The sequence below is a fragment of the Pipistrellus kuhlii genome, unplaced genomic scaffold (assembly GCF_014108245.1).
Source record: "Pipistrellus kuhlii isolate mPipKuh1 unplaced genomic scaffold, mPipKuh1.p scaffold_m20_p_1, whole genome shotgun sequence".
Taxonomy (NCBI): Eukaryota; Metazoa; Chordata; class Mammalia; order Chiroptera; family Vespertilionidae; genus Pipistrellus; species Pipistrellus kuhlii.
This window is the reverse complement of record NW_023425404.1, coordinates 177,208,253-177,219,617: the sequence shown is the minus strand read 5'-3', so window position 1 is coordinate 177,219,617 and position 11,365 is coordinate 177,208,253. Positions and strand designations below refer to the sequence as shown.

Genomic DNA, 11,365 nt, shown 5'->3' with positions numbered 1-11,365 from the left:
CTCTCTCTCTTTTTTCCTCCTTCCTTCCACTCTAAAAATCAATAGAAAAATATCCTCCGGTGACAACAACAAAAAAAGCAATTTAAAGGCACAGTCATGGCAAGAGGTGTCTACAAAAATTCCTGATTGTGCAGCACACATTAATAAATACATCAGTGTTCTGTGTATTACAATTTCTTATGTGCCCGTTTCAGTATGGCTGCTCTATTTATTTATGTTTTTAAGAAAAATGAGTGGTAAATGCACATTGTTATGTTTTGTTTTGTTTTTAAAGAAAATGAGAAACCACCTCCTGTAACCCACTTCCTGTTTGCCGAGATAATAAATGTCTTTATATATGAATGGAACTGGTTTAAATGAGGAGTTTCTCTTCCCTGAAGCTGAAAGCATCTTAACTTTAGAGGTATTATTACATTAAGCAATGTGAGCCCCAGTGGCCATAGGCAGAAAAAATAGGGAAAACACCACAAAGAAAAATTCAGAATCTAAGTGGAGCAGAATAGCAGGAGCAGCAGCAGCAGCAGCAGCAGCAGCGGCTGAGAGGGGTGTGAGTGGCCCTTCCCCCCCTCGGGATTCCCGACAGCTCAGGGCCTCACCTCCACACTTCAACATACATTTATGCTAATGATATGCCGTTGTAATGTATTTTACATTGGGCTTCCATGGAGATTTTAAATTTTCGAGAGCTCTTTGATTATTCCATATTTTAAAAATAGCATCCGGTTCTTGTTTCCCAGCTGCAATATCTATTTTCTCTCTAAAGATAGATCGTTTCTTTAAGTTGGAGTTTTCTGCATTGAGCCTTGTCTGCTTCCTTTGTTTTAGTCTCTGCCTCTTGGGTTGAAGGCTCCCCTCAAATGCCTGGTGATCCTCGGCTCTCCATGCATACTGAGTGTTAAGCCACTCTACAGCTAGCTGGAAGCTGGGGTGGGGGGAGCTATCAGCCAGCCAGAGAAAAACAGCACCATATGATCTCACTTATATGTGGAATCTAATGAACGAAATAAACTGACCAACAACATAGAAACAGGCATGGACACAGAACAGACTGACAGATCTCAGAGCGAAGGGGGGTCTGGATGAAGGAAGGTGAAGGGATTAGCCAAAAAATATACAGAACATATAGATACAGACCACAGTGCAGTGATAGCCAGAGGGAAAGGAGGGTGGGGACGAGGTGGAGGTGGGCAAAGGGAAGGAAAATGGGGATAGAGAGAGACTGCTTGGAGCAATGAGCTCAAGATTCAATGTGCAGATGATGTTTTATTGAGTTGTACACGTGAAACAAACCAATGTCACTCCAATAAATTAAATCCTATATAATAAAAGTATGGTATGCAAACTGTCCCCTTGACCAGCAGTTTGTCCAGAAGATCGACCAGGGGCAGGGCCGGCGGGGAGGGGGGGGGGGCGGGGAGAAGGAGGGAGGCCCCAGCGGAGGCAGGTGGCTGGGGGATGGGATGGGTGCCCCAGCTGGCAGCTGGCAGTTGCTAGGGACCCTACCAGTTTAAACATAAAACTTTAGCCAAAACCGGTTTGGCTCAGTGGATAGAGCATCAGCCTGTGGACTGAAAGGTCCCAGGTTCGATTCTGGTCAGGGGCATGTACATTGGTTGTGGGCACATCCCCAGTGGGGGATGTGCAGGAAGCAGCTGGTCGATGATTCGCTCTCATTGATGTTTCAAACTCTCTATCCCTCTCTCTTCCTCTCTGTAAAAAATCAATAAAATATATTAAAAAAATAAAATAAAAAATAAATAAAACTTTACTATAGGATGCTGTAGGGGAGGGTTTGAGCTGGATTTTTCTCTTTTTTTTAAATTACTTTTTAAAATCTTCACCCAAGGATATTTTTTGTTTTTGATTTAGATTGAGGGAGAGAATGAGACATGAGACAAATTCCATCAGTAGCCTCTAGCACATGCCCCGCCCCGGAATAGAACCCCCAACCTAGGTAAGTGCCCTGACCAGGAATCAAACCTGCCACCTGTCAGTGTACAGTGTGATGCTCCAACTAACAGCCACACCGGCCAGGGCAATGAGCTGGAGTTTTCAATGAAGGCCTCCCAAATGTCAGGATTATTCCTCTAAAGCCATTCAAGATATCTTTCCTTGAGGGTTATAAACTTGGCTGTCAGCTTTGGTAAGTTACCATTTTGATAAGGAGAGAATGAAAATAGAGCACGTATTTAATCCAATCAATATCCAGAGAGTCTTTTGACCTTCGGGGATTGGTCTGAAACTGGCTCTCCATCCCCCAAGGGGTTCCAGATTGCGAGAGGGCACAGGCCAGGCTGAGGGACCCATCAGTGCACGAATGTGTGCACCACGCTTCCCAAATGTATATAAGATCTTTGTTTAATCTCTTCCCGCCCTACCCCCTTCCCTCAGATTCATCAGTCTGTTCCATGTTTCCATGCCTGTGGTTTCCACTCCTGTGTTGAGCATCTGCCCCCTGGTGGTCAGTGCGTGTCATAACTACTGGACAATTGGCTGGTAGGCCATTCACTTGCGCTTTTATATATGTAGATTCTGCCTAAGGCCATAGGTACTCACTCATATTAGTGTGCTTTCAACTAAGAAAAGGTCCTATTCAAACTGTTCTGACTTGAGCAAGTGATTAATCTTTCTAGCCTTCTGCCCTTCATCTGAAAATGAGGATCGGACTTATATCTTAAAGGAATCATGTGAGAAATGGATGAGAAAATGCACCCCATGGGCTTAGCACAGTGACTGTCCTGTAATGCTCAGTGTTACTGTTCTCGGTGTTACTGCTCTCAACGTGGTTCTGGTTCAGTGGGACCAGCTCATCACGGGTTTAACAGAAGTGGCCGTCATCTGCCAGTCACTATGCCGATATTTGTGTAAACATTCATCTCGTGAAATCCTTTAACAATTTTTTATGCTTGTTTTATTATTTTTTTTATTGAATTCAGAGGGAGAGGGAGATGGAAACATCAATGACTAGAGAGAATCATTGATCGGCTTCCTCCTGCTGGGGATTGAGTCCGATACCCAGACACGTGCCCTTGACCAGAATTGAACCCAGAGCCCTTTAATTCACAGGCTGACACTCTATCCACTGAGTCAAACCAAATAGACCCGTGGTTGGCAAACTGCGGCTCATGAGCCACGTGCGGCTCTTTGGCCCCTTGAGTGTGGCTCTTCCACAAAATACCATGGCCTGGACGCGTTTATTTTGAAGAAGTGGTGTTAGAAGTAGTTTAAAAAATGTGGCTCTCAAAAAAAATTTCAATCATTGTACTGTTGATATTTGGCTCTGTTGACTGAGTTTGCCGACCACTGAACAATGGCTTATCACAATTTTTTGAGATAGAGATTAATTACCTCTATTTTCTAGATGAGGAAAATACGGTTTGCAGGTAACAGTCGAGTTATCACATGCTAGTAGATAAAGCATTAAAAGTTTAAAGCCAGAAACCTTTTAAAAAATATTTTTATTGATTTCAGCTTTGCACAGTGGCACATCATAACCAATTAGGTTTATCCGAGGCGCAATTATTGCTAATTAAAATATATATTGAAAAGAGAGGGAGATAGAAACATCAATAAGAGAACATCATTGATCGGCTGCCTCCTGCATGCCCCCTACTGGGGATCAAGCCCACAACCTGGGCATTGCTTGAACTGTGATCTCCTGGTTCATAGATTGATGCTCAACCACTGAGCCACACCAGCCAGGTTAAAGTTGGAAGTCTATAGTGAAATATCAGATAATTTCTAGAGAGCACATTGTGGGAGAGAGATTTTACTTTTTTATATACTCTTTTGTATTTATTTGAATAATTTTTAAACCACTTTTATGTATGATTTTGTTTTAATGATTAGCTAATAATCTCACCAATATATATTGACCCCACCAAAAATACTAGCTAAGAAAAACAGAAACACAAAAATCTTACACCTATGGATGAAGACAGTGGCAGGGGGTAAGGGCATGGGGTGGGGTGGGGAATCAGTTGGAGGGGACTATGGGGGAGAGGGGAATGAGGACCACCTGTAATGATCTGAACAATAAAGATTTATTACATTAAAAAAGAAAAATAGAAACCATGTATCACTTTTTTTTTTCTTTCATTTTATTAGGGGAAGAAAAGGCTAACCACATTCTTGCACATTCTTGCAATTTGTTCACACAAAGTTCTCAAAGAGCTGTGCTAAGTTACCTCCCCAGTTGCTTTGGTTTTTTTCCTCCTCTCCAGACATCAAGCTTACAAGGTTCTATAAGCCATTTATTGCCCATTTTCCTCCACTTACCAATTCTCTTACCTTTTAATCAGTATTTTACACTTGTTTGTTAATTCTCGCCTAAGTATTTTTTCCCATTAATTCTGAGAGAGAGCGGAAGGGAGGGGGAGAAACAAAAACATCAGTGCTAGAGAGACACACTGATTGGTTGCCTCCCACAGCCCAACTGGGCGGAGATTGAGCCTGCAACTGACCGGAACCCAACCCAATACCGTCAGTCAAAGGCCGATGTTCCAATCACTGAGCCAAACCAACTAGGATAGTATTTTACACGTTTTGTGTTTTTTTAAAAATATATTCTATTGATTTTTTACAGAGAGGAAGGGAGAGATAGAGAGCCAGAAACATCGATGAGAGAGAAACATCCACCAGCCGCCTCCTGCACACCCCCCACCGGGGATGTGCCCGCAACCAAAGTACATGCCCTTGACCAGAATCGAACCCAGGACCTTTCAGTCCGCAGACCGATGCTCTACCACTGAGCCAAACCGGTTTCGGCTACACGTTTTTTAAATAACCAATTATAGGCATTGAAGTATGCTACCGCTAAAAACGAGTGCCTAATTCTATCTGCTTCAGCAAGACATTTTTGGGTTATAATCCCTTTACTAGAATATAAAATTATTAAGTAGAATATTTTCAAGCAAAAAATGTAAAGCAAATTCTAATAAATAAGCTCACCCTCACTTTCAGATCTTGTGAGGGCTAATTATTTTTATTTTTGAGAGAGAGAAGGGAAGAGAGACATAGATTGGTTGCCTCCTGCATGTGCCCCAACCAGGGATTAAACCTGCAACTGTGGTTTCAGTCCACAAGCCGACGGTCTATCCACTGAGCCAAATCAGCTAGGGCAGGCTCATCTTATGTTCAAACAGTCTGCTGTTCATTTCTTTCAGGAGTCTACAAACTTTTTAATGAAGAGCCAGATAGCAAATATTTTAGGCTCCTTGGACTAAGGGGCAAACATGGAGACTTACAAAACCATTCAAAATGTAATTATGTGAAAATGTGAAAAACATTCTTAGCTCACAAGGGGCTCAAGATTTGGCTCATGAGCTATAGTTTGCTCATATCTGGTCTATTAGGTCTAGTAATAATTAATGTCGTTTTCTAATACTTTTTTAAATCGAATTTATTTAAACAATACAACAAAATTTAATCAACAATATAGTTGCCGTTGTTTTCTACTACTTGTGCCCAACGCTCAGGAAGCATTTTAATCCCTCTGTTGTAAAATTCTTGTGATTTTGATGCAAAAAATTCGGTCAATGCATTTTTGAGGCATTCTTCATTATTAAATTTTTTTCCAAGAAGAAAGTTTTGCAAAGAACGAAACAAATGGTAATCGGAAGGGGCAATATCAGGAGAATATGCAGGTTGAAGGAGAACTTCCCATTCCAACTGGCGCAGTTTTTCAGCAGTGATTCTTGCAGTATGCGGTCGTGCGTTATCGTGGTGAAGAATTACGCCCTTCCGATTAATCAGCGCGGGTTCTTTTTCTCTTAAAGCTTGGGCTAACCTTTCCAATTGGGCACTATACACTGCACTTGTAATGGTTTGGTTATAATAAATGGTAAAAGTTCATAATGAAGAATTCCTTTAAAATTCCACCAAACACACAACATCACTTTTTTTGCATGCAAGTCAGGTTTTGGAGCCTCATTTTTGTCCAACCATTGAGGCTGCCTTTTCAAATTAACATACAGCACCCATTCTTCATCTCCGGTAACAATTTGCTCTAAAAACGGCAAACGGTTTTGACGAGAGAGGAGCGAACTGCAAATTGTGACTCTTTGATTATGGTTGTTGTCGGTCAACTCATGAGGAACCCATTTTCCAAACTTTTGGACTTTGCCAAGTGCACGCAATTGATTGGAAATTGTTTTTTGTGAACAATTTAAAGTTGTCGCAAGCTCTTGTTGGGTAATTTGAGGATTTTGCACCAAAAGAGCTTGAAGAGCTTCTTGATCAAAATTGGACACACGGCCTCGACCACTCTTGACATCTAACGAAAAATTTCCCTCGCGAAATTTCTCAAGCCAACGCTGGCATTTTCTGGCACTAACTGCATCTTGACCAAGAGCACTACAGATGTTTTTTGCAGCCTCACTTGCTTTTCTTCCTAATTGGAACTCATAAAGCATGCAGTGCCGAATATGCTCTTCATCCGCCATCTTCTTAGCCCTAGTTTTGCAACAAAAATCAAACCAAACACAAACTTTTTCAAGCAAAACTTGTTAATTGCACTTCACACGTTCTGTAGATACCACGTGTTTGAAGGTTATGTCAATACAAGTCAACGCCAAGCAAGATTTTAAACGAATGTTTAAAAACGACATTAATTATTACTAGACCCCTTTCTCACATCATCTGCAAGTATGATGTAATGGCTTTTTCTCAAAAAAGGAGTGATATTTTTCCTTTCTAAAAATACACTACACAGTTGTTTATGTAGAATATTTTATTTATGTATTTGAAATCTGTACAGATGTCTATAATCCTTATCTCTATATTTATCTCTGTGTTCTTACTGAATAGCATTAATTCCTCCGGGAAAAGTCCTGTATCTGTTTAACTCTACCCTCATAAGCATCAAATGGACATCTGACACATTTCAACAATAAAACAGAAAACAATCAAACATAAGTCAATATAAGACATAAAAAAAAAAAGCAGGTAGAAATACATACAAAAATTCTTATTTTAGAATTAAACTACCCATAATTTGTAAAATCTACGTCTTTAAGTTTATACATGAGATTATATCTGTTTTCTTACTTAAAGAAAAAGTAGGAAAATTGCGACAAATAATAAAAATAAAAATGCAAAGTCAAGGTAACAAATTTATTTTTGGCCCTAGAACTAAAAAAATAATCAGCAATGAGGAAAAACAAGAAGTGAAGAGAAATTATATAGATCATGTCACTGATGTTCTCTTCATGTTAAAAAAAAAAAAAAGCTTTTTAATCTTATTTGGATTGATTGGAAATGAGCAGTGATGACCTTTGGGGCTTAAAAATCAATGACACAGCTCATTAGACAAAAGGGTTATTTCTAACACAGAAGCACAGGAAAAATATTAGGAGCAAAATAAAAAGAAGCACAAAAAGCCCCTTTCTGTCCACTGCATCCTCCTCCTAAGAAACGGTCATCGAGACGAGAAATGGTGTGGAAAGCACCTTACCCAACGAAGCCAGACCTGAGTCTCCACGGCACTGTCCGAAAGGTTAAAGGGTAATTGCCCAGTAATTAGCACAGCAATTTTATGACTTAAAATCAAATCAAACCGATAATCAGAAAAACGGAAGAGTGCCTTTCCCTTTATAATATGACATTAAAATGCTGCCTCTAAGTAATTTGTAAAGTAAAAAGCGTTTGAAGTTTAATTTTCGCTTTACAGAAATCGACACCATTAAAGCCAACATGATCATTTGTCCTCATCCAACCACTGAGGTAACAGTATTATAAAAATATGTAAAAAATATGCTAGATTCATAATTACTAGAGATGCTGATTCTCACGGAGCTAATATAAATTGATTATTAAAAAAATAGTTTTCTTTCCTTAAAAACACTTGGTTCATTTACCGTTAGATATCAGATAGATATTTCCTATCCTGTAGTACCAAAAACGTTACAAATAAAAATGACAATGTTTAGACTCTAGGTTTCTTGTTCGGTGGATCCTGAAGACTAAATTTTGGGATTTCACCAGAAGGAGCATATGGAAACCTCTTTGAAGACACCTTTTTCCCAATTGTTTCAATCTAGAAAAAACAGGAAGAGATTTTTAGGAAGAAAACTAACAAAAAGAATAAAACATAAATGTAAAAACTCTACATTGAAGTATAATAAGGGGGAAGCGAAAATGTTTTCCAAGTTGTCTGAGTTACTATGAAAAATCTTCGGTTCTTTGCCTATTTTTTATGTTTCTCAAGTCTATATAGACTATAGCTAGATACTCTCACTCCAGCCAGTCCCAACACCAGGACGTACTGCTTTTGTTATGGTAGCACATATGGAAGAAAGTAAGACACTAGACTCCAGTTAATGCACATTCTCTCTCATATTCGGTTTTCATGCCAACTTCCCTTATTCTAAAAAACTTGCAGAAGCCCTAATAGCATAGTTTTGGGGAGTTCAGGCTCTAGAGTTTGGAGGGCCCAGCTGGAATCCTGCTACGTTACCTAAGCTCTCTAGGTCTTTCTTCCTTATTTATAAACGTTATTACTACCACCTGCCTCAAAGGGTTGTGGTAACAATTAAATTAGATAAAGTGCTCAATGAATAAAGTCAAATTAATATTTTGGATATTACATTTTGAACTCTTTTGCATACATTCAAAATCATCAATCTTAACTTTAAAGACACTGCTTCTATAATAGTCATAAGTTTTGCCCAGCCAGTGTGCCTTAATAGTTGAGCATCGATCTATGAACCAGGAGGTCATGGAGTGATTCCCAGACAGGAATAAAAAAGACCTGGCCTCTAAGGGGTAAGTGTATGTTTTTACTAGGAGTCCTGGCTGGTTTGGCTTGTGGATAGAGCATCAGCCTGTGGACTGAAGGGTCCTGGGTTTGATCCCTGTCAGGGACACTGATCGATATTCTCTCTTCTCATTGATATTTCTCTCTCTCTCCCTCTCCCTTCCTCTTGGAAATAAAAACATATTTGAAAATAAATAAAATGCTTACTAGGAAAAGTTAACTTATAAGAACTAAAACTTATTTGAAATATATACCTTTTTACATATCTTCTCCCTTATATGAGTTGAACAAGAATGAGAGAAAACCTGTCTATGCCTTGCAAATAATCTTTTAAAAAAGTAGCACTGCTGAGTTCATGAGGACGGGGAAGTCATTCTGCTGCTCAGTAAGGAGGGGTGGGATAGAAGACTCCCCAAGGTCCCTGATGCAACCTTAATAGACAAGGTTGCCCTCTGATTCTTGCTGCAAGTGAATCTCATGAATGAGAAATGAACACAATTCTAAATAACAAGACCCTCCACAATTCAGTGAAGGTTAAGAGAACCAGATCTGACATTCTGAACAGGAGATGAGGCCTTCTCAGCACACAGCCAGCTCTGAACTCTGCCCCCTTCCACTCTGCTAGGAGCCTGTGCCGACAGCAACCTCCTGGCACATTTCCCCACCCGCCCCGCTCGCCGCCCTGGCCTGCCGCCCCTGTACACCGCTGTGAGGAAACAAGAAAGTGGCTCCTTATGAATCTTTTGGGACGCCTGTTGGAACTGAAATAGATGAATTATATGAACGTACTGTTCTGGGCAGAGGTTTCTGTCAGCTCTCTCAGCATTCCACAGCTAAGTGACAAACCGAAGAAGCAGAGGCCAGGACCCCTGAAGCTCCCGCGTCTCCTTCAGACCTCTCTCAGCACTAGGACAGTTTCAGAATTCAGAAGGCATAGGATCCTATACCAACACGTGGCAACTAGATTGCATTCTGCGGTTTTCAAGCCATTTGTGTAGGAATAAAAGACCTGGCCTCTGAGCAGTCAGTGTGCTGCAGACAGTTTAGCAAAGCAGCCTTGGCAGTTACAGGAAAATTGTTTTTATGACTTTTCATGATCTTTATGAGGTCAAGCAGGGCACGTTTTGTCCCTATATGATGGGCAACTAATGACTTTATCTAGCTACTATGTAAGGGAGACCAAGACTAAATGAACTTCGGATCATAAATTTTTTTAAAGTATATTGTATTGATTTCAGAGATGAAGGGAGAGGGAGAGAGAGACAGAAACATCAATGAGAGAAAATCATTGATTATCTGCCTCCTATGCACCCCCTACTGTGGATCAAGCCCGCAACCAGGCATGAGCCCCCGACAGGAATCGAACCCAGGACCCTTCAGTCCTCAGGCTGATGCTCTATCAACTGAGCCAAACTGGCTAGGGCTAAATTATAAATTTAAGGAGGGAATAGAATAGTTACAAAAATCCCTTAGAGACTTCCCAGAGAACTGCCCTAGAGTCATGTTATTGTAAATGAGAAAATATTAAAATTCTAAAATGCAACACCATTGGAGAGCCATGGCCAACAACGTAACACCAGTCTGGGCCGTGTCACCTGGAAGCCAATGGTTTGCAGTTCCTGGTGGAGCCCGTCCAGGACACGCCGTCCGTCGAAGATGAAGGCTGGCTTTAGCATCTTTTTGTGAATGCGTTCATAATCTAACTCCTACAGGGACAGAACCAAAGGAGCAGTTAGAATACACACATAAGCACATACTCAACCCCTACTGGCACGAGAACACCTCTAAAATGTTCCCCGGCACCATTCCGCCACCTCACCTTAAACATGTCCCACTCGGTGCAAATAACAACAGCATGGGCACCATCGCATGCTTCGTATGGATCCTTAGAAATGGTCACAAGCTGGGACACTATAACAACAACAAATTGGCAACAGAAAAGGAGTTATTTGAAACTGCATTCTAACACTAGGATTGCAGGAGGAGCTGAGGGCCTGAAAGAAATGGAATGGCCTGGCTGAAGTATGAGTGAGGGGAGTGAGGTGGCCAGGAAGCACCCCAGTGATGCCCCAGAAGCATCTCCTTGGAGCCTCTGGGGCTTTTTAGAATATGTAGGAAAAATCATAAGAGTGACCCACAATCATTACTTTAAAATATTTTTTATATATATTTTATTGATTTTACACAGAGAGGAAAAGAGAGGGATAGAGAGTTAGAAATGTCGTTGAGAAACATCAACCAGCTGCCTCCTGCACACCCCCCACTGGGGATGTGCCCGCAACCAAGGTACATGCCCTTGATCGGAATCGAACCCGGGACCTTTCAGTCCGCAGGCTGACGCTCTATCTACTGAGCCAAACTGGTTTTGGCTATTTTTCCATTGATTTTTATAGAGAGTGCAAGGGAGGGAGGACAGAGGGAAGAGGGAGAAATAGAGGGAGAGAGAAACATCGGTGTGGGAGAGACACATCAAATACTTCCTGCAGGAGCCCCTGACCGGGGCTGGGGATCAAACCTGCAACCAAGGTATACACCCTTGACCAGAAATAGAACCTGCTCGAACTCTTAGCAACTGGCCAGGGCCTAAGGGTTTCTTTAGAGAAATGATGG

General features: G+C 41.0%; 1 protein-coding gene across 8 annotated transcripts in view; it reads right to left on the bottom strand.

Moving 5' to 3' along the window:
* UGDH (UDP-glucose 6-dehydrogenase) overlaps positions 1–11,365 on the bottom strand; it is a 46,998-nt gene that overhangs the window by 7,276 nt on the left and 28,357 nt on the right. For 7 of the 8 annotated variants that reach the window (XM_036418372.2, XM_036418336.2, XM_036418361.2 and 4 more), the window contains 3 exons: positions 10,575–10,666; positions 10,351–10,461; positions 6,716–8,035 (listed from right to left, as the gene is read on the bottom strand). In XM_036418372.2, coding sequence (XP_036274265.1) covers positions 7,925–8,035; positions 10,351–10,461; positions 10,575–10,666 — 314 coding nt within the window. In that variant the 3' untranslated portion in view covers positions 6,716–7,924. Of the gene's footprint in view, positions 1–6,715; positions 8,036–10,350; positions 10,462–10,574; positions 10,667–11,365 lie in introns of those variants that run through there. The other variant, XM_045573324.1, reaches the window with a different exon arrangement.